The sequence below is a fragment of the Pseudorasbora parva genome, chromosome 5 (genome assembly GCF_024679245.1).
Source record: "Pseudorasbora parva isolate DD20220531a chromosome 5, ASM2467924v1, whole genome shotgun sequence".
Lineage (NCBI taxonomy): Eukaryota > Metazoa > Chordata > Actinopteri > Cypriniformes > Gobionidae > Pseudorasbora > Pseudorasbora parva.
The window spans coordinates 31,848,794-31,870,033 of NC_090176.1; the positions used below are offsets into that span (position 1 = coordinate 31,848,794).

A 21,240-nucleotide genomic window follows, 5' to 3' on the forward strand; every position below is an offset into this window, starting at 1 on the left:
AGGGAATGCAGTGGTTTCCATGGGGACCCACAGCCACTCTGCTCTTCAAAAGCGGGCCGAGTAGAGGCAGAGGGGCCCTTTGTGTTGGAGAGGAAAGCGTGGAACAACGCTGGCCAGATGAAAGCCCTGCTATCCTTATGCCCAATCATAATTTAGTCATCAGCGCAGGAGCACAGAATCCAAATAGACACTGAAAACACAAACAACGAAAAGGAGAGGCTCATGGGTCAAGATATGAGAAAGAGAGAGAGATGGGAGGCTGATATGAGGATAAATTTCAAAGACATAAAGGAATAGTTGTGCTGTGGCTCAGGCTTGTTTTTTTCATGCTGATGATCAATTCTCTGTGCTGTAGTTTGTGCTGAAATGATGGCATCCACTTCCATCCAATTTGAGAAAATTATGCTACATCAACTATATTGTTCAAACCAAAAATAGCAACCTTTTTTTTAATGAGGACGTATTTCTTCTTAGTCTATCAAGGGAATAGAAGTGGGCTTAAGATGGTTGATATGTTTACTTATAAAATGTAGTATTATTTAAAAGTATCATGTAAAAATACTTCAGTATTACAATTATGATTCATAACTGTTTAACATATCAAACGTATGAGGGTATGGTACAACAACCAAAGCTTTTGAGGAGCAGCAAGATGTATGACTATATATCATTAGTTATGATTTAGTATAAAGTTAGCTTTAGAAATGTACACCAAGTTCAAAGGTTTGGGGTTAGTAAAATTTTTGTTGTTTTTTTTGAAAGAATATTTTATGTTCATCAAGGCTGCATTTATTTGATCAGAAATACATTCAAATACTGAAATGTTATTATGATTTAAAGTAACTGTTTTCTATTTTATTATACTTTTAGATGTAAATGGCAAAGCAGAATTTTCATTACTTCAGTCTTCAGTGTCACATAATTCTTCAGAAAACATTCTAATATTAAACAATAATTTCAGCATTATCACTGTTGGAAATTGAGTATTCTTTAGGATTTCAGAAAGTTTGAACAACATTTTATATATAAAAAATTTGTATAATATTGAATGTCTCTGCTGTCGCTTTTGATCAATTTAACGCATTATTGCTAAATAAAAAAAATAAAAAATGGAACACAAAATATGAATGCATATGAAATATGAATTGTAGCATTTCATATTTGCTGCCATTTTACTAGATAAGCAAAGTTAATATTTCTTTATAAAACATTTAGGAAGATAAATAACCACCTAGTTGTGGACTATCATTTTATATAATTGCTACCTTTTGTCAAGGTTAACAGGGTTAGCATCATAAGGGTTGCTGTGTCCTATTAAAAAAAACGCCTGTCATTCTCTTCTTCCCCCTCTACATGTTACAGCGGCCCGTCCATTTGCTGACTCTCTTAATTTAATCAGAACAACAGAAACAAGAAAACAGAAAAGAAAGGGGGGAGAGAAACACTGAGTTTTCTGGGGCAGATCAGCATTCAACACTGGTTCAGATGAGGTCTATGTAGGTCACGCACAATATGGCGTCTACAAGTTTACAGCTGGGTTTCGTAGCGCCATTATCCCACAACAATATCGCGGAGAGGAACTTATTTGAGCCCATTAGCCCGTGTCCCCTCCTCCTTCATTAACGAAGCCTTTCTTTAAACAAGTCAAGACAATGAGCTCTCAGAAAGGGTAGCAGGGGGAGAACAGGAGGATTGGAGGGGAGGTCGCAGGTTTAGCCCAGAACCCACGATAATTACTGTGTTTCTGTCTGTGGCCTGAAAAAGACTTGAATAATGTTTCTTTTTCTGTGGGGACCCTGAACAATGATGCAGGGCTGGCTTCAAGAACGGCTGTTGGCTATTACAAAAAAAATCCCATCTTTGCCACTCATGCCAAACCTCTGCTTCATTATGCAGAAAGTCCTTAATGTCGACCACAATTTGCACATTAAGAATGCATAGATCTTTTATGCAGTTAGACTTCCTTTGTGATCATTTGTATGGCAACTCATTCCAGATCCACGTGGGTTGCTAATGCCAGTTTGTGTAGGATATTGGTGTACTGTGAGATTTACAAATCTGCAATATTACTAAATATTGTGGCTGTGTTGCTTAATGATTTTATACATTCATACAAAACAATCTTATTCAATATTTATCATGGCTATAAGGCTATATATGGAAGCCTGGTGGGGTGATGTCGGGAAGCATAGGGCTATATTGATGGGTGACTCATATCCGCTTTTCTTTTGCAACCCCTGCAGATTATTTTGTGACTTGTGATCTGAAATATCATTTTACATGTACTGTGGTGGCATCATTATGTGATGGTGTCAGGCAGATGGTGAATACCATGGCTGAATACCATTATTATGTCTATACTGTGAATTTAGAATTCCATAGGCCTATAAAAAAAACGGCAGCCGGAACCATTTAACGCAGAATGTTGTTTTACCCGGTGCGCATATTTGCTGACGGAACCGTATGTGACAGATTGTAAACAGAATCGGGTGAGTCACTTTCACATACAAATAACGGATTCTTCGCTCTTTTCATGCTCGTACTTTTTGTTATAGTAATTCTCTGATTATCATTGATACATACGCTTTTTAAAATCGCTATAAGTTAAACACAATCGGATGACACAAATGTCATTGTCAGATGATGTAGCTGAGTGCTAACTAGCATCATGATATGAAGTCATCGGCTGAATTGATCGAAAGAGCGACTTGTGAATAAAAGCACAGTTTATTCCAGAAGACGGGCAAATCTAGATATTAGAGTTTGTTTATTGTTTCTTTATACTTCTGTTCTCGTATATCCCGCAGCTTGCTTGTGTGTCAGTTGTAACTTACACATGTGTGAACTGTAATCATCGCATCAAGTTATTAATTAAAATTATTTCACTCTTTTCGCTTTAAAATTTTTAACGTTAGTATTTTATTCAACGAAGAACGTCTGGTGTGAACAGTCAACATTAGATGACTAAAGTAAGGGCTAATTGCTCTTTTTTGGCTGTCATCTCACATTTAACTTAACGTTACTCATAAAAACACTTGTCAAGGAACCAAAACTCCATCAGATGACAAAAACAAAACATTGTCATAAATGTAGCAAACTACGATGGTATTTTGGAGATTTACCATTGTATTGATTGCAGATGGTATCATTAGCATCTGACAGTACCTTTAGTGTGTAATATGTTAAAATATACGTTAATCAGTTTCCTGGCAGTTAGGGTTTTTTGGTCATGTGTTTCCTCTCTGTCAGATCTACTGCATAATATGATTTTATGTTATTTTGATGACAAATAAGTTAATACTCATCACAGTATAACAATTTAATTGCAGCTAACGTGGATATATTGGATACCATTTAAAAAGGTGCACATCAACTTTATGATACTCACACATTACATGCAGGCCATAACTTTGCTTTGTCACAAACATCAATCTACACAGTGGCCTCACTGTGTAGATTGATGTTTGCTGTGAGATGGATAAAAATAGAACAGCAGAAGAGGGCCTTAACATCTCTGTCTGAATGGTTTGTCTACAAGCAGAGGTGTGAAGATCACAGGCTCAAGTTTTTACAGTTGCTGGTCTGGTTCTCATGGATGACTGCAGGTCTTTACTTTTAAGTTTTTCAAAACTGTACAAAAAAGTTTTGCTTTGATCACTTAATTCCACCCACACACACAAAAAAGAATAAAATTCTGTCATGATCGTGCATACTTCAACTAAATGTGGTTGTCAATTTAGCTTTTAATGTATAATCCTGTACTCTACAAGTCCAGTAATTTAATGTAGTGACACTCTTATTCTACAACCAAATTAACTTCTGAAAAATTCAGTGGCAACTGGATATACCTCAGGACCGGTTTGAAAAGCATTGGTTTAGTTATATTTGCAGAACATAACATTAGGTCACTCACTGTAATATTACTTTGGTACAAAACACATAAGAGGCAGAATGTTGAAGTGTTTACCATGGTGTCAATCGTTGTAATTTTCAATATTTAAATACAGTAGTCACAGTAGTCAGACTTACAGTGTACATGCCTTACACACCCTTATGTCACACCGATTGATCCTGAGTGCTCTGATCCTGTATGACTTTCTTTCCTCTGTGGAACACATTTATCCACAACCTTCAAGGTAGAAATGCAAACTTGACAATGCCTTGCTGTTATTGTGCCTTCAGTTTGAAGAATGTTGCCATGACACTTTTCTGAAAATATTTTATTTTCTTGTTTCACGGAAATCATTAAGGATTGGAATGACATAATAGTGAGCAAATGTTGACAGACCTGACATTTTTGAGAGGACACCCCCCTTTTAAGTTTTGATGCTTTTTGTTTTAAAGTAGTTATACCTTGATTTGAACTCATGCAAATTTGCTTCTTTTAAACCAACAGAAAACATCTGTTCCTACAACTCTGTTGGTTGGCTTTTATCTTTCTTTCTTTGTTTCTCTATTTTTTTTCCTCATGGGTCTGGTGAGCTCTGCTCTGAGATGATGTAATGGTCTTTTTAATAATTGATGGTTTAAAGAAAGTGAAAGACCCTTAGTGTAGAGGAAATCAATGTTAGTGCGGGAAGATGTAGACATGAGTAAGATGAGGAGAGGCTGCATAAAAATGTGAAACGAAAACAGAACCGAGCCGTGCTCATGTTTAGAGGCAGGGAACCCTATGCCAGGCTAGAAACGTTCAGTTTTGTCTCTGTGCCCAAAGCTCTGGAACATAAGGTAGCCTGCTGAACGGATTCCACGGCGCTAAGGTAGTAGCATGAAATTGACAATGTCTTGTTATGATTGTGCCATGAAAATACCGGTCAAGGTGAGTTCAGCTGCCGACTGCTGCTAAGTAGCTCTGTTGGATAGCTAGTTGCCTTGTACCATTATGGCATTTTATGACTTCAGATTTCAAGGCAGTATCAAAAGGAAGAAGCTTTAGGGGCCTTTAGGGTTTAAAAATAAAGCAACAGCAAGACGTGGTGCAACAGGAAAAGATGTTCATCGTAGAAACAAACTGCATACAAAGTCTGATAGGTAGGGGCCACGTTTGAGCAGGTGACACAAATTGAGTTCTGCATTGAAAAGTACATTCTTTATAGAAGTAATCTCTAGTTTGAATGTAATCAGGACACACTACATTCGTCATGTTTTGAAACCTACCAGTTGCATTAGTGCATATGTTTTACAAAGTTGCTGGAAAATGGGTCATTTATTATTTTCCATAGAAGGCAACTATCTAAATAGGTGGTATACTGCAAGGAAGCTCACTAGGGTTTGGGACAGAGCTTGGTTTATCAGCAAAATTACTTGTTGTTATTGTCTAGTTGGGGCTCAGCTGTTGTACAATTCCTGATGGCATACATTTTGCTCAGAGGCTCATCATATTAGAACGTCAGCTGTCTGTAGAGTAACTTTAATGATTGTACTGTACTTTTCTTTCTTGTTTGTCTAAATTTAGAATGTCGGGCCCTGGGGAAGGACGTCCTGGTGCCATCTTGGATTTATCACTCACTGAATTACCACCTTACTGACTGCAGTGATTTAATTGAGGCACTCGTCTGAATGAGGCAACACCTGTTCTAGACAGCTCTGAGTTTGCACCTTACCCAGTGGTGTACTGATAGCTGGCACAGTGGTCAGTTCTCATTAGGTGCTTGATTAACAACGTTGGCTCATAAAGTGACAGTACTGGAAGGAGTTCAGGCCTTTGTGGACCATCTGTTTTGCCACACTCCTTTTGGGTTCAGACAGCAGATGTTCCGTCTGCGATGCCTTGAGGCTTCTCGATCCTACCCTATCTACCCTCGTACACGTAAGGAATCGGTCCATTTGTACCACCCCTCTGTGACGCCAAATCTGTTGAGGTGATGGAGTGTCTGGACGTCGAGGACATTAGCCCCGCCCTAGAGGCCACTGAGGACTACCTACACTGCCTCGCTGACGGGGATGGCCAGGTACGTCCGCCCAAGCTTAAAGAGGTGTCCACCATGGACAAGTTGAACTCCAGTGGAGTGTGGGGGCTACTGACAGGAAAGCAGTCTGAGATATCACCAGGCAATATGGCCTGGGCGGAGCAGACGTCCTTCAGCGTGCTGGGCCTACGACATGGAAAAAGGAACCGAGCACGATCCACCAATGATTTGGCGGCACATGCCAAAGAGACAAACTCCACCACTAATACGTCCAATGGCGGCTTCAAACGGGGCCACAACCGCTCCCGTTCAGACGTCAACAACCGCACTTACACCGATAATGGCATGACAGCCATTGACAAAAATATGCTCAAGAACATGGCGCTGAACGACTACAGAGATGGTAGGAATTAAACTTAAATGTTTATACTGTGTTCATTTATATATTAAATTTGAATTGATGTGTAACAGAGATGAAACAAGTTAAACCTATCGCATCGCATGCTAAATTGTTTCTCTATCCACTTCACACTGTGCTGAAAAATGCTGAGTGATGCCATATAATAACAGCGTCACTGAGTAACATTGCACATCCACTTGATCAATGGTCTTGGTCTAATTCATTTTTTAAAAGATTGTTCTTGTAGAGTTATAAGCCATGAAATCAACTAGCTGCCAGGTGAGTAATCACACTAAAAACTTTGATTTTAACCAAAAAAGCATTACACAAAAAGACAAAGGTACAAGACTGTTTGAAATAATGCTGGCTGATGGCTTCAATAAAAGGATATACCATCGATTAACAACCTCATAGCTCACATTAGGTCTGCATTTAAGGTTTACAAGTTATCATTAACTTCTGGAACTCTAATGTTCTGATACAGTTTCATTAAAGGGTTAGTTCACACAAAAATGAAAATTCTGTCATTAATAATAATAATAATAGATTTTATTTATAACATACTTTTCATTCTAAAGAATCTCAATTACTTACCCTCATGACGTTCCAGACCTGTAAGACCTCCGTTCATCTTCGGAGCATAGATATTTTTGTTGAAATCCGATGGCTCAGAAGGGCCTCCATTAACATCAATGTCATTTCCTCTCTCAAGACCCATAAAAGGCACTAAAGGCGTTGTTACAAAGTCCATCTCACTACAGTGATTCTATAATAATTTTATGAAGCAACGAGAATTATTTTTTGTGTGCAAAAAAAACTCTAAATAACGACTTGTATTTCGATTAACGATTTGATGTTCCGATTTCAAAACACAGCTTCCTGAAGCCTCAGAGCTTAATGAATCAGAGTATCGATTCATGACTCGGATTGTGTGTCAAAACGACGAACTACTAAAATCACGTGACCGTGGCGATCCAAACCACTCATTAGATACACTGATTCATAACGGTTCGAAGCTTTACGAAGCTGTGTTTTGAAATCTACCATCACTACGTAAGTTGTTATTTAGTCGTTTTCTTATGCACAAAACTATTCTCGTCGATTCATAAAAGTGTTGTAGAATCACTGTAGTGAGATGGACTTTTTTTCAGTGATGTATTTTATGGGTCTTGCGAGAGGAAATTACATTGTGGCCAATGGAGGCCTTTCGACAAAAATATCTTCACTTGTGTTCCGAAGATGAACAGAGGTCTTACGGCTGTCGAACGACTTGAGGATAAGTAATAAATGACAGAATTTGTATTTTTGGGTGTACTAACCCTTTAAGTGGGACTTTGGACCGATGAGATTTTACTGTCTCACTTGCCATTTGTTGCGTCTGGTTAGGACAAATGCTCAATATGGGAAAAAAAAACTCAACTTTTATTGATTAGCACTTTATCGTGTCAACCCGGTTTAGGACATGGTATTCTTATTACAGTACAGCTGTTCCATCGAAAAACTATTCAAGTGCTGAATTGTCAACTGTAGCAATAATAATAATAATAGATTTTATTTATAACGCACAGTGTAGTGGTAAGGTGCGTGGCTTTATTGTCCCATTAAGGTGGCATCCATTTAATAATTTTTAATAAATATGATCATTTACATTCTATGTATTATTGCATAATGTAAAACATCACTGAGGTGCAAATAGTATTTGACACTGTTTAGAAGTAGCATCCGACTGCTATTTACACTTTTTGCAAAGAAAATACTGCTATTTTTACAAAGTGTGTGAATATAATCTATCGCTATTTTCACTTAGTATAAATACCATATTGCTAAGAAAAGGCTGCTATTTTTACAAAGTGTAAATATAATCTATCTCTATTTACACTTAGTGTAAATAGGTGCTGCCTTATTAAAATGTCATCATATGACATTGTAGCTTTTATCTCCTCACACCTGTGTTTTGTTGTGTCTATGTCTCTGTCAACACCGCTCACCTGCGCTCTTTGCAGGAATCATTTCCTTTTATGTTGAGGGCGTTCAATGAGTGTTTGGTTACTTATGGTTTGGCCTGTTTGTTTGTTTCTGTGGGTTTTCTTCTGAAGGGTTTATATAGACAAGGTCATACCAGAACAAGAACAGCAGAGACCCAGAGGCTTATTATGATTAACATGCTACTATAATTTAATAAGCGTTCACCAAAATAGTCACTTTGTTTTAAAGCTTTTTATATCCAGTGTAGTCTGGTTTAATTTTTATATTAACTCATTTTGAAAAGGCTGATTTATTTCTACATCCAGTAAATCAGTTCTAGGTTTTGCGAATCGGCAGGTGATACCAATCCTCTTGGCTGTCCTTGCTTCCGTATTAAAACCTAATGGGGCAAATTGTTAATTACAGCAAAATGTGCCAAAGGGAGCAACTGGAAATAGAAGCAAGTTCCATGCTTGAATGCCCAGCATTTCTTCATTGACTGAGATTGAATCCTAGGTGACATTAAGATATTGGCAAACCACCCAGTTTCTAATTCTGATAGATCTACTGATTAAGACTGGAGAAACTCATCCACTCTTCACTGCACAGGTCTCTGTGTTTGCGCTACGCTCCACTTGGCTCTATAGTTCATTACAAGCGTCAATTTCAATATAGTCTGCTTTGTTTGCACTTATTTTTCAATGTCCTGTTGTTAACTAAGAGACTGGCCTTAAAATTACTTAATTTGTATGTAGTTATATATATATATATATATATAATGTATTATATATATATATATATATATATATATATATATATATATATATATATATATATATATATATATATATATATATATATATATATATATATATATATATATATATATATAATACATGCATGTATACATTTTGTGTACGCCGTTGCAAACACCTTTTTAAACATTTTACATTTTTAAGATTACACTACCATTCATAAATTTGGGGTACAGATTAAAGAAAGATTAAGCAAAATGAATACTTATATTCAGCAAGGATGCATTAAATTGAACAAAAATTACATGTTTTAGTAAAAGTAAATGCAATGCATTATTGTCACAAAAAAATTCACAAAATTTCAAATACATGCTGTTTATTTATCAAAGAAGAAAAAAAAATTCATCACGGTTTCCACAAAAATGTAAGCAGCATAAATGTTTTCAACACTGATGATGATAATAATAAGAAGAATAAGAATAATAGTAATAAGAAATGTATTCTATATGCTCTGAATCAGCATAAATCTTGAAGGATCATGTGACACTAAAGACGTTAAAGAGAATTCAGCTTTGCCATCACAGGAATAAAATACATGTTAAAATGAAAATAGTTATTTACATTTTTTATAATATTTCACAATAGTCCTGTTTTTTTACTGTACTTTTTATAATAAAAAAATGACGCCTTAATAAACATAAGAGATATCTTTCAACAACAAAAAAATGTGTGTACAAACATTAGTGTAATTTCCATCTCTGGCCCTCTGGATGGATTTGCAATAGTATCACCGTACACCGTACAAGGTCAGGGTTTTTTTTTAATATAGAATAGAATATAAGATTTATATTTTTTATTTCATTTTGGTCTCTGAGGGTCAGTGCAGCAGAACTTACTATAGTTGTCTTTAATTGAAGTGCTAAGTGGACAGACTCTCAGCCTTTCAGGTTTATCAGGATGTCATGTTATGATGAGACTTCCATTAGTGTTGCTTTCTATCTTTGATTACAGCAGGTCTGAATCGAGTTATACCTACTCATTTGTATGTTTATTGGACCTCAAGCAGTACAATTTTATTGTTAGTTGAATCCAGTTATAGACCTTTAATTGAATTTCTGCTGCATTTGCAATCTGAAGCAAATTGCAGGGGTTCATGGATAAACGATTAGGGAGTCAATCAAGATCGCTTGATTGCTTTAGTCTGTTATGTCAAACTGAATCAAGTTGTCACTATGTAGGTATACTGTTGATTTAGTTTCAGAGACTGTAATATTGTGAAATGTTATTACAATTTAAAATAACTTTTATATTTTAATATATTTCTGTTTATTTCTGTGATGCCCTTGCTACATTTTCAGCAGCCATTATATAAGTCTTCAGTATCACAGGATTGCTTTGGGATGCACTCCTTTCTGTTCCATTCTGTCTGTTTCGGTCTGCTTTATCCCCTTCCTCCTCAGATTTTGAGCCATCACTGATGACTCTTGCCCTCAGATGCCCATCTGTGAGTGATCACTAGTACTGGTTTTCTGGTTTTGCCAGTGTCTCATAAATAGGTATTTTAGTAACTTGCAGAAGGAACGTTCTTGGAAAGATTCAGGCTCTGCGGGCCCACTGGCCTTGCACCAGCTTGCTAATTGGGTCATGTCAGCACGCTTCACGTCCTCTCTGCCGTGAAATTAGTAGTGACTCTTTCCATAGCTGCAAACTATGCACCTTTGAAGACCTCTGAGTGCAAGGAGTCCCCAAACATCCACAACAGCGCTCCAGAGGGCCAAAGCGTATCAGCTGTCCGTTATAAGTCACAGATGTTATGAAAGGTGCAGTTTTGACTGGTACACTGGAGATAAGACTTAAAGAAAATAATATTTTTTTATTTCAATTTACTCTCCTCTTGGCCTCTGTCTGTTTTTATGGGTCTGGCCAGACCCAGTAGGCACACAGCAGGTTCCCGATGGTTTCCAGCCAAGGAAGTGTATGGATGAGGGGTGTTGTGGACCAAGAGAGGAAAGGAGATAACGGAGGGAGTATGTGAAAGAAACGGACTGAAAAAGGAAGGACTGAAAAGGAGTGCCAAAGATTAGGGGTCACTCTTTGCCATTTTGTTTGCTCAGCAGCCCCACACACAATAATGGTTCTTCCTGCTTTGCGGCGGCTGGATAGACTGCTATCACGTAGCATAATAGCTTCCATCATTTAAAAGCATTTAAAAGGAAAAATTCATTCATAATATTACTAAATATCCCCTTTCAGACAGGACAAGATTTTTCTAGTTACCAGTGTATCACAGATGCCAGGTGTTTCACATTCATGCTTTTAATGTCATGATTTTCTCAGGCAACCCCACCAAAATTACATAGCATTTTCTTTAGTAAATTGGCTAAAAATTGGCTTTTTTTAGTTCTCTGAGAAATGTAATCCTCAAAATCTTTTTTAAATATGGTTCACATTTTTTGATGGTAAACTGGCTACAGATTTTACTTATTTTACATATCGTAGCTAAAGTTTTCTGAGAAATATTTGTGTTTTGTGTTTAAAAAATCCACACATTTTTGTGTTAATTAATTGGCTAGAGACAATTTGAATCTTTTGCTAAAGTCCTCTGAAGAATGTAATCCTCTGAGAAATTTTTGTTAAAGTAACATTGATTTCATTTTCCTTTTCCTATCGAAGGGAACGCCAATTATTTCCATTAATGATGTACTTATTGTTATAAAAGAATCAGTCAGAATCAAAGTTTTGTTTGCATTGTGCAAGTAACCAGAAAGTATTTGATGCACAGTATAGCCTCAGATTGTCCTGTTCAGTAAATTACAGTTTTGCCATTGGCTTGACACCGCAGCCAAAGGCCTGATAATCACATCAAATTTTACTGATACTTGGTGAAATGTTTTAGTCTGTAGTTTATTTGCATTAAAGATGCTCTTTCTTTTCCAGCTCATAAGGAGGGCAGCCCAAGCCTGGTGAAGCAGGGAACGCTAGAGCAGAGAGAGGGACCATGGGGACGCTGGACCTCCTGTCATGTGGAGCTTACGCCCTGCGAGCTGCGTCTCTACAGCCTGGACAGCAGCGGCAACCAGCAGCTATGTGCCGCCCTCTCGCTGTCCCACTGCCAAGGGGTGAGTGCTCCCCAGACGCAGGATGGACGTGTTCTGCAGGCCGTCTTCTTTAACAGCACCCGTGTGCAGTTACGTGCACCGTGCCAGTGGGAGGCACTGGAGTGGCGTAGATTGCTCTGGGAACGCGTTTTGGCCGCCCGTCCAGCCCATCGCAAAGGGGAGCCGGCCCGTGCCAACTCCCCTACCCCCCACGAACCAGATCCAGACGCGGCGACTGTGCCAACCTCTCGACCGCTGGTACGTCCCACGGCCCTACCACTGTTCACCCAGCACTGTGCCGATGTTCTTAAAGCTGGCCTTCTGCACCAACTCACTGACCTCAACAACTGGAGGGCCTTCACGTTTGTACTGAGCCGAACCGAGCTGCAAGCCTTCCCTACCGAGGGAAGAGGCCCAGTGTCGGAGCCGGTTCTGCGGTACCAGTTGGCTTGCTGTCTGGCTGTGCAGCGGGATGATGAAGACGGAGGCACCAGCTCCCGCTTCCAGGCGGTCTTCCCTGATGATGTGCTGCGCTTGCGGGCAGAGAGTGAGTCCAAAACCCAAGACTGGGTGGAGGCCCTAAGAACAGCGGTGACGGCTCAGCGGCCACAGTGGGAGAATAATCAAGTCCCCAGCGGAGTGCTGATGAGGAGTAAACCAGCCAGGGAGCGACGGCACAGGGAAGCCCAGAGAGCTAAACGACAGTCCGTCACCACTAGCTTTCTCAGCATCCTTTCATGCCTGGCTGTAGAAAAGGGTCTCACTGCTCAGAGCTTCCGATGTGCAGGTGACCACTTCTCTATAATGCATTTTCAACATTTCCTAAATCCTAATTTTACTTATAAATTCATAATTTAACTGAACCTTTATACTTTCTAATTTTGTAACTATATAAAGCATGTATTACATGTGCCAAATGTGTCAATCATTTAAGAAATTGATGATCAATTAATAAAAAAGATTAATCAGAGAAGCAAACACCTTTTGTTTAATAAGGAATTACTTTAACTTATTCAAAATAATCTATTAAAGGAACACTCCACCGTTTTTAGAAATAGGGCTTTTTCAATTTCTTTCCTACATTAAGATATGTGGGCAAATGCATTTGTCTCAGTGCATGCATTGTTTTAGTTTGGCAGGGTCGCCGCTAGCTTAGCTTAGCATAAGGAATGGAATCCTATGTTGCCAGCTAGCATGTCCCAAGTAAAAGTGATCAAAAAAACAACAACACCTAATTACTTCTTGTGGCCTGCGTATTAACAAAAAGTACAAATAGCGATGCAGATTAAGACTATACGATTTCCTAGGCAGATTGACTTGGGACTATATCATGGGGAAGCACAGGCAAAGCACTGCTACTTGGACGCAGAGATATTACGCAACACATTGCGGTCACGAGAGGACGTGAGGATGAGGAATCTACATCAGTATTTGTACTTGTTGTGTACGCAGGCCACAAGAAGTAATTAGGTGTGTTTTTATTTTATTTTATCACTTTTACTCGGGACATGCTAGCTAAAATGCATTTGCCCACATATTTAAATGAATGCCTCCTCCTCAATGAAATCTTATAACAAGAGGTCTTGGCTGACCACTTGTGGTCGTGTCACTTGTGACAGATGTTAATATCAGGTGTAAACAGAGATAAAATCTAAATCATTGTTATATTGCAATGCCGCTTTTTCTCTTCTCAGATCTTGACTTGAACTTTGGTTTTTGCCTTTTGAAAAGGCCATGACTAAACTTTCACCCTTTCTCCATGAGTCAAATTATTCAGCAAGCTCCCTCAACCCTCAAAGAAATAGATGTTCCACTCAATAAAGAATTGTTTAAAACCAAATGCCCCATTTTTAAACATATGCCACATGATATGATCACTCAAACAAGAAAGCAACCTTTATACAAAGCCAACCCTGGTCTGTAATTTGAGCATCATCTCTCCATTCCAAATACTGTTTGATTATGTTGATGTCTGTGGCTTTGCTTTGGTGGCCTGCAAGGCCAGGTATATATTTGAGCCTTTACAGTTATGTAATTTTGTAGTATATCAGGCTCTGTCTATCACTTTCTTTTTCTGGTATCAAATTTCCACCCTTGAAGTGGATCTGAATGAAACGCTTTCCTCTGTGGTTGTAACAACCAGCTTTTTAATGCAGAGCATTTGAAAGCCTCACCGAACAAGGACAGCAGGCACCTGATGATAATTGGCCCATATAAAGCGGAAAAAATCCCCCTTTAGAATCAAAGGCTCCCTGGATTCTGCGATCTGTGCGGAAGCTAATTGTTTGATTCGGGGCCACGAAAGAGATTTTTTTGAATGGGACGTGTCAGCCTAAAAAGAACAGAACAGCTGGGTACATCCCTGCACTCAGCAGCCTTTTTCTCTCTCACTCTCTCTCTCTCTCTCTATCTTTGTTTTTGCTTTATCGTATGTATATATCACACAAAAACGTATACTTTTATGACTTCGGGACCTGTTTTTATTTTTTTATTTCCCAAGATGCTCACACCTTCTTCTTTTTTTGCTTCATCAAAACTATTTCCTTTGACATTTGGGATGTGTGTTTGTAATTCTAAATTGTTTAAAAGATTGCTTCCGAGGTAGAACTACACACTAAATGCACCTCGTTTTTTGGCATCTTTCTCAAATGTTAACATTAACCATAACCGCCCCCAAAATGTCACACAAAACAAACTTTTTTTTTTAAATTTCATAATTTGATCAGATGGCCTGGTCTGTCTATCTGGCTATCTTTTGGTCTATTATTGGCCAAAAACAGTTGCAAAATGTACCAGTTCAGTCTCATCAATTGCAGCATTGGTTTTAAAATCATGGGCCAAAAAACATTGGTGGTGGTGAGACAGGTGCATTAAGTATATTGCGTGTTGGTGGTGGTAGCAAGTTTAAGAAATGGGCCTTGAGACTCCTGTGTTCTACTGTCTATTCCATCCGGTTGTTTTTTTATCTCTCATTCAAGAATGTGTCCTGTGTGTATGCACTAAGAGGATTGGATCTAATGTGGGAGGGAACTGACTCGTATATTGCAGGGTAGACTCGAAAGACAACGTCCCCGGGTGGCGGTCTGGATTGATGAGTGGATGTGATAGTGGCTTTTCTTTATGAGGGTTCATTGTGATGTCAGAGTTTTGTCTCTACTGTTGCAGTCTTTTATTGTGCCCTGTATTGTTCTCTGTCATTTTGTTCACTTCGCAATACCTCTTGGTCCCAGCTTGTCCGCATCCACAAAAGGTTCTGTCAGCCAACCCAAGTCCTATGTAGGGGTTATTGAAAGGGGTTGTGATGCATTCACATTACTTAAAGATGACTTAAAGATCCTAAAGAGGATAACTATTGAAATGCATCAATAGAAAAGAAGGAATACTCAATGCATTTCAAACGTATACCAAAGAAGGAAGAGCATTTATGCTAGATGTCTAATGTGGTAACATTTAATGTCATTAATTAGCTAGGTTTCCATCCAAATGTGAAACAAACGTTTCAAAGTTTGCAAAATTACCCAAATGCAACTTAGGTCTATCAAGTTGTTTGAGTGGTTAATGGTGGTATTGGTAAACTATAAACGGCATCAGTATAGCCGATTAGTCACATAGGTTTAATGTTGCGTCAGCATTTATTCAAAAAATGCATTTCCAGCTGCCATTTTTTGCATTAACTCAACACAACTTAACACAAGTGAGTGTGATTGATTGATTTATTGATTGATTGATTGATTGATTTATTTATTTTTCGTTTCCATCAAATGCGCAGAAAAACAGGGTTATGGAAGCATGGCTATTGTTCCTTCTCTTCAGAAAATGAATAATTAGTGGTTGACCAGAGGTGTAAATATTTGTTCTGATAGCATAAATACTGATTACTATTATTAGATTTTTTTTTCATGATGGCAATACATTGTGAAATCTGAAATTTGAATTTATTTGTATTTTATGCATTTTATTAGCCTAGAAATCTAGACACACCCTAGCGGCAGCAAATCTAATCTGCCGCGAGTGTCGTCTAGCAACTCTCATTACACTTCTGAGCTGTAAACACCAAACTCTGGTCGGGCCAATCACATCGTGTATAGAATCGGTGGGCGGGGCTTAACATAATGACGGCCGAGTTGCGTTTGTGTGCTTCTAGTAAACACAGAAACTGGCGAATGGCGATCTTTCGAATCGGCTTTGACCGCGACTCTGGAAGACTTGGAGTTAAGCTTTTCTCTGAGAAACGAACAAAGAACGGCACTGAAGTCATTCTTAAAAAGGGAAGATGTGTTCTGAGTTTTGCCGACCGGATATGGCGAATGTTTAATCTGTCAAGTAAGTAATCAGTTAACTTTCTCTGCTTCACCTTCGTTGCTCTGGTTGGTTGTAGCGCTATCCTATCGCATGCAGAGGGAGTTTGAAAGACAACCATTTATCCCGCCCCTCGGATTGAGCCCTGTTAATGGTGAGTTTCCTGATCTAACATCTTGATGTGGTTCTGGCTAGTCAGGCTAGCATTTTATTCCTGTCATGGCATTTTTTTTCCAGCAGTCACTTGATTCCTCAGAATAATATGTAATTTCAGTGACCTTATATTTTTGAATGGTAGTGTGTGTATATATAAATCTTTGTGCTCATCAAAAAAAGAATTCCTTCAATCCTTCATTGGATTGTTCATTAAATGAGTGTCAGCATGTGCTGTGACCAACCCCGATTGTCCAGTTCACTCTAGCTCCTATCCCATCAAAACGCTGCTGATAAACACTCAATGAGCAAACTATTCAAATAAATCTGCAGATAGAATAACAGTTTAAGAGGGTCATGCATATCGCCATTTGGACCAAAAGAAGGGACCCGTCCTCTTACCTTCCTCTTCTTTGCAAACACACACGTACTCTTTTTCTCAAGCCGAATCACATAGTTTGCTTGAACTCAGCTTGGGCTTTCTTTCACACACTTCTACTAAAGTATCCTGTTGAGCGTACAAGGACAGCAGATCAAATGGGAAGATCCAGCTGTAGATGGGAAAAGAGGGAGTGTAGGGTCAGGTGTAGAGAATGGGGTCCACGGGACTGCTGTTTACATCAAAAAGATGGGCAGTGCATCTGTCTCAAGCAAACATGTGTGAGCACACTTACGCACGCACAACCTTATGCCATTTTTTTTTTTTGAAGTGGATGTCAGCTTGAATAGGGGACATCAAAGCTGGGGCCTTGTCTTCTTTCACGCTTATAGAGCCACAAAGCCCCACCCTGGGGTTCTTGTCCCATGGAACTCGGCGGGCTTCTTGAAAGTGGCGCGAGTCACAGCCTTTGCAGCAAGAAAACGGCGAGACCTTTCTCGCACTGAAGGACTGAACACCTCCTCCAGATCTGTCACGTTTATTCTACTAGAAAACCATTGTGCAAGTGGCACCTCAGAGCACCCCAATTCACCTCTCTTTTCCCTGCAGATAGTTGTCATTTTAGGACAACAGGGTGCTGCTGAAATTGAAAGGGCGGAATCTTGCGGACAGTCATGGGTTGATCACATCAAACGCCTCTTGTTTGGCATGGCTCCCTGTCTTTCCCACAGTCTCAGGTTGGCCCCACTTTTTTGTGCAAGGATCTTGCCGTTCCCCTCCACTTATGCTTGGCTATGAGATTGGGAAATGTTAAGACCCGTATTCAATTCATGTAATTGAATGAGAGCCACATGTGTGCTAACTTCAAGGCCACAGTTCCAACCTGCTAGAATGTATCGGAGGCTTCAATTGTCCCTTTTTATGTCTAGAGACCTCACTGTATCCTCAATGGGGGATATTTTCTGTTCTGTCTGGCTGTGCAGTGCAAACTTGCGCCTTGTGTGTTTGAATGTATGTGGGAACTCATGCGTGGGGCTTTGCTTTACTGACACAAGACTCTGATCTCCACAATTCACAGAACCTGCGGTTTCCAAGCGGCCAACTTCTTCTCAGAAGTGACATGCTCTCTGGCCAATGTCCAGGATCTCTTTAGCCTGACAGGCTTGGTGGAAATGAATAAGAGTTTGCTAAAAAAAAAAAAAAATACCATCTTGGTCTAATGTCGTTCTTCCAGACAACTTAATTAATACATATTGTGTAATGCATAATTGGACAGACAGAGGAAGACTATAGCTTGACTACTAGGTCAGATTTGCACATTATCCATAGCCTTACAAGCCAGACCCACAAGATGTTGGGTCTGGGAACACACCATTGGCAGGGCTCAATCTTGGGATAAATGGTTGTCTTTCAAATTCCCTCTGCACGCAATAGGATAGCGCTATAACCAACCAGAGCACTATCAGTGGTGAGACAACAATCACAAGCAGGTTGTGCCTGAGTCCCATGCGTTTTCCCACCAGCGGAGCTAGTTGATAGATTAAACTTTTGCCGTATCTAGTAGACAACTTCTAACACATCTTCCTTTTTTTAAGAAAGACTTCAATGACATTCTTTGTTAGTAGGGAAGTAGTAGGGAATTCAGCGCAACCTTTGCAACTCTGCCGTCACTATGTTAAGCCCGTCCATTGACTCTATACACAATGTGATTGGCCTGACCAGAGTTTGGTATTTCAAGCTCACAAGCCAAGCCGTTGCAAGAAGACCCTGGCTGCAAATTACATTTGCTGCTGCAATTTTTAGACTACGTTATCCATATATTCTCTTTTTTTTTTTTTCATAGCATGGGACGTGAGCTGATAGCTGCTGTTTCTTCCATGAGGTTATACAGAAACTATCCTTTGGCCAGTGTAATGCATAGAACGTTGTCGTCAAGTTTTGTGTCACTGCTTCTCTTTGAATTTTCATACAATTTTTGTTTTTCTTTTGTTGTGAAGGACAGCCTCAACTAGCTCTCTCTTAATAACAGTCTCCGTAGCATGAGCGCTGTACAACGATGTGCTATTTTTGGAAAAGGGTGGTATTTGTGGGTTTACTCTCTGCATGTATGCTGATTACAAGGCAGCTCTGACACACGACACCCTGCTGCTTGGTCTGTGGTTCAGCCCAAATATCAGGCACCCATCAGCTGTGGCATGGGGGACACCACCTCTAACTTTTTATAGTCTGGGGTCCCTGCCCCTAAAAACCTCAAGTTTACATTGGCAGAACAGTGTAGCGCATAACCTCAGCTAGAACAACCCATTACGTATGGGTTTGGAAATGGAATAGAGTGAATTTTCTTTTCTTGGTCCAATATGGCTGTATTTCTTGGCACCATAATGCGCAAGTCAAGAGTCATAGAAAAACATTTCACAGAATAATTTTTGCCAAGTCTTTTTTAATTTGAATTTTATTTTATTTTATTTTATTATGCATCAAAAACAGCTAACACATTCTCTTTAAAATGTCATAGAGCAGTGCAACAATGTTTAAGTGAAAAATATTTTTTATATGCTGTGCTGGTTAGTAACTGATTACATGTAATCTGGATTACGTAATCAGATTCCAAAAATGTACTATTTGTAATGAAAATGTTAAAATGCTCATAATCGGATTACAGTTACTTTTTAATGGATTGCATGATTACATATTATTCACACAATGGTAGTGTTATTCACATTTGATCCTAATTCTTCTTTTTACATTTACATTTATACATTTGGCAAACACTTTTATCCAAAGCATTTTTTTACATTTTGTCAATTTTTGCTTTCCCTGGAAATCGAACTCATGACCTTGCCGTTGTTAGCGCCACACTCTTCTGTTTGAGCTACAGGAAAGCCCACATTCTTACATTATCCTTTCTAAAAATATATTCATTCTAATTTTATTATTAATCATTAGCTCCATCTCACAATCCTCACAATCATGTTGTTTATATCAAGTCATAGAAAATATGTTTTATACAGTATATTACACTATAATCCCATTCAAATCTTAAGTGATAAACAAGTAAGGTCAAAAGTAATCTAAAAGTAGTCAGAAAACATTCCCTAAAATGAGAAATCTAGATTAAGTGACTAACTACAATTTTCTTCATGTAATTTGTAATAATCAGTAACAGACTACAGTTTGCAACTAATCTACCCAGCATTGTTTATATGGTAGTATACAAATTACCGTTCTACAAAACCACATAATAACTAAAGTAATTAATATAAAAGTGAACAACACAACCCATTCACTGTTATTTTTATGGTAATAGTAGTATGGACATTCTGCTAAACATCTCCTTTTGAGCTCCACCAAGGAAAGAACCTATTACAGGATTGGAATGACATGAGACAGAGTAAATGATAACAGAATTGCCATTCATGGGTGAACTGACTCTTATGAATCTGGTGGTAATTCTGCTTACAGTCAGAGATGCACGTACTTCATCACTGTTTTCGGCTCGGCCCTTTTCACTCAGCTAACAATGCTTCAAAAATAGACCTACAGCGTTGCCTGTAAACACTGTAATCAGTGTCTCCCTCTACAGATATTTGTAGCGATAACATTCTGCCTCTTTCTTTTGGAGACTGTGTTTTCGGACTTGTTTTTGTCCTCTCTATCCTACCACCCATCTTGTCCACATTTCTTCTCCTCCCTATGAAGTGTATAGCTGACGCTACGCTCCGCCGAAAAGATTGTACAAGTCCATATCCGTCTGTGCTTGTTCCTTTCATTCTCTCTTTTTATTCTTTGAACGTCCACACTGTCCAGGCTCTGGTTCTCCCTGATGGTTAGGATAAGGGACACCTGCCACGCTCACAATCACCTGTTTTGGTTCCTTCGGGATAAGCCCTTTGGTAGAGTGCCGCCTGAACTGTTTGAAGACAACTTGAACAAGACATTTAAAAGACAAAGCAATGCACGATATCTCGTATTAAATGTACTCAGTATTTGTGCATGTTCAGTACTAAGAAGCATGGATTCTTTCTGTTGTGTCTGGACAGGTAAAGCCTCCTTTTTGGTTTTAGATTTTAATCAGTAGCTATGTTTCCATCAACCTATTTTTATGCGAATTTTTGCATATCGCATCAAAATAGGCTCAAAGGAAATAAATGTTAGTATAAATGTTTGAGTTTGAGTCGGATAAATGTTCTATCCGATACGAAAACATGCGCATAAATTGCATTTACTGAATAAATTCCTCTGTGCGCATAAAGAAAAAAACTACATTTTCGCAATGTAATAG

At 38.8% G+C, this 21,240-nt stretch overlaps 1 protein-coding gene across 4 annotated transcripts in view; it reads left to right on the top strand.

Moving 5' to 3' along the window:
- Positions 1-2,420: 2,420 nt before the first annotated feature.
- Positions 2,421-21,240, top strand: part of plekhm3 (pleckstrin homology domain containing, family M, member 3) — a 46,647-nt gene continuing 27,827 nt past the window's right edge. For all 4 annotated transcript variants that reach the window (XR_010905030.1, XR_010905029.1, XM_067443876.1 and 1 more), the window contains exons 1-3: positions 2,421-2,489; positions 5,456-6,312; positions 11,967-12,914. Coding sequence is in view for 2 of the 4 variants with exons in the window: in XM_067443876.1 (XP_067299977.1) it covers positions 5,865-6,312; positions 11,967-12,914 (1,396 nt within the window). In the remaining 2 variants the exon portion in view is untranslated. The remainder of the gene's footprint in view (positions 2,490-5,455; positions 6,313-11,966; positions 12,915-21,240) is intronic.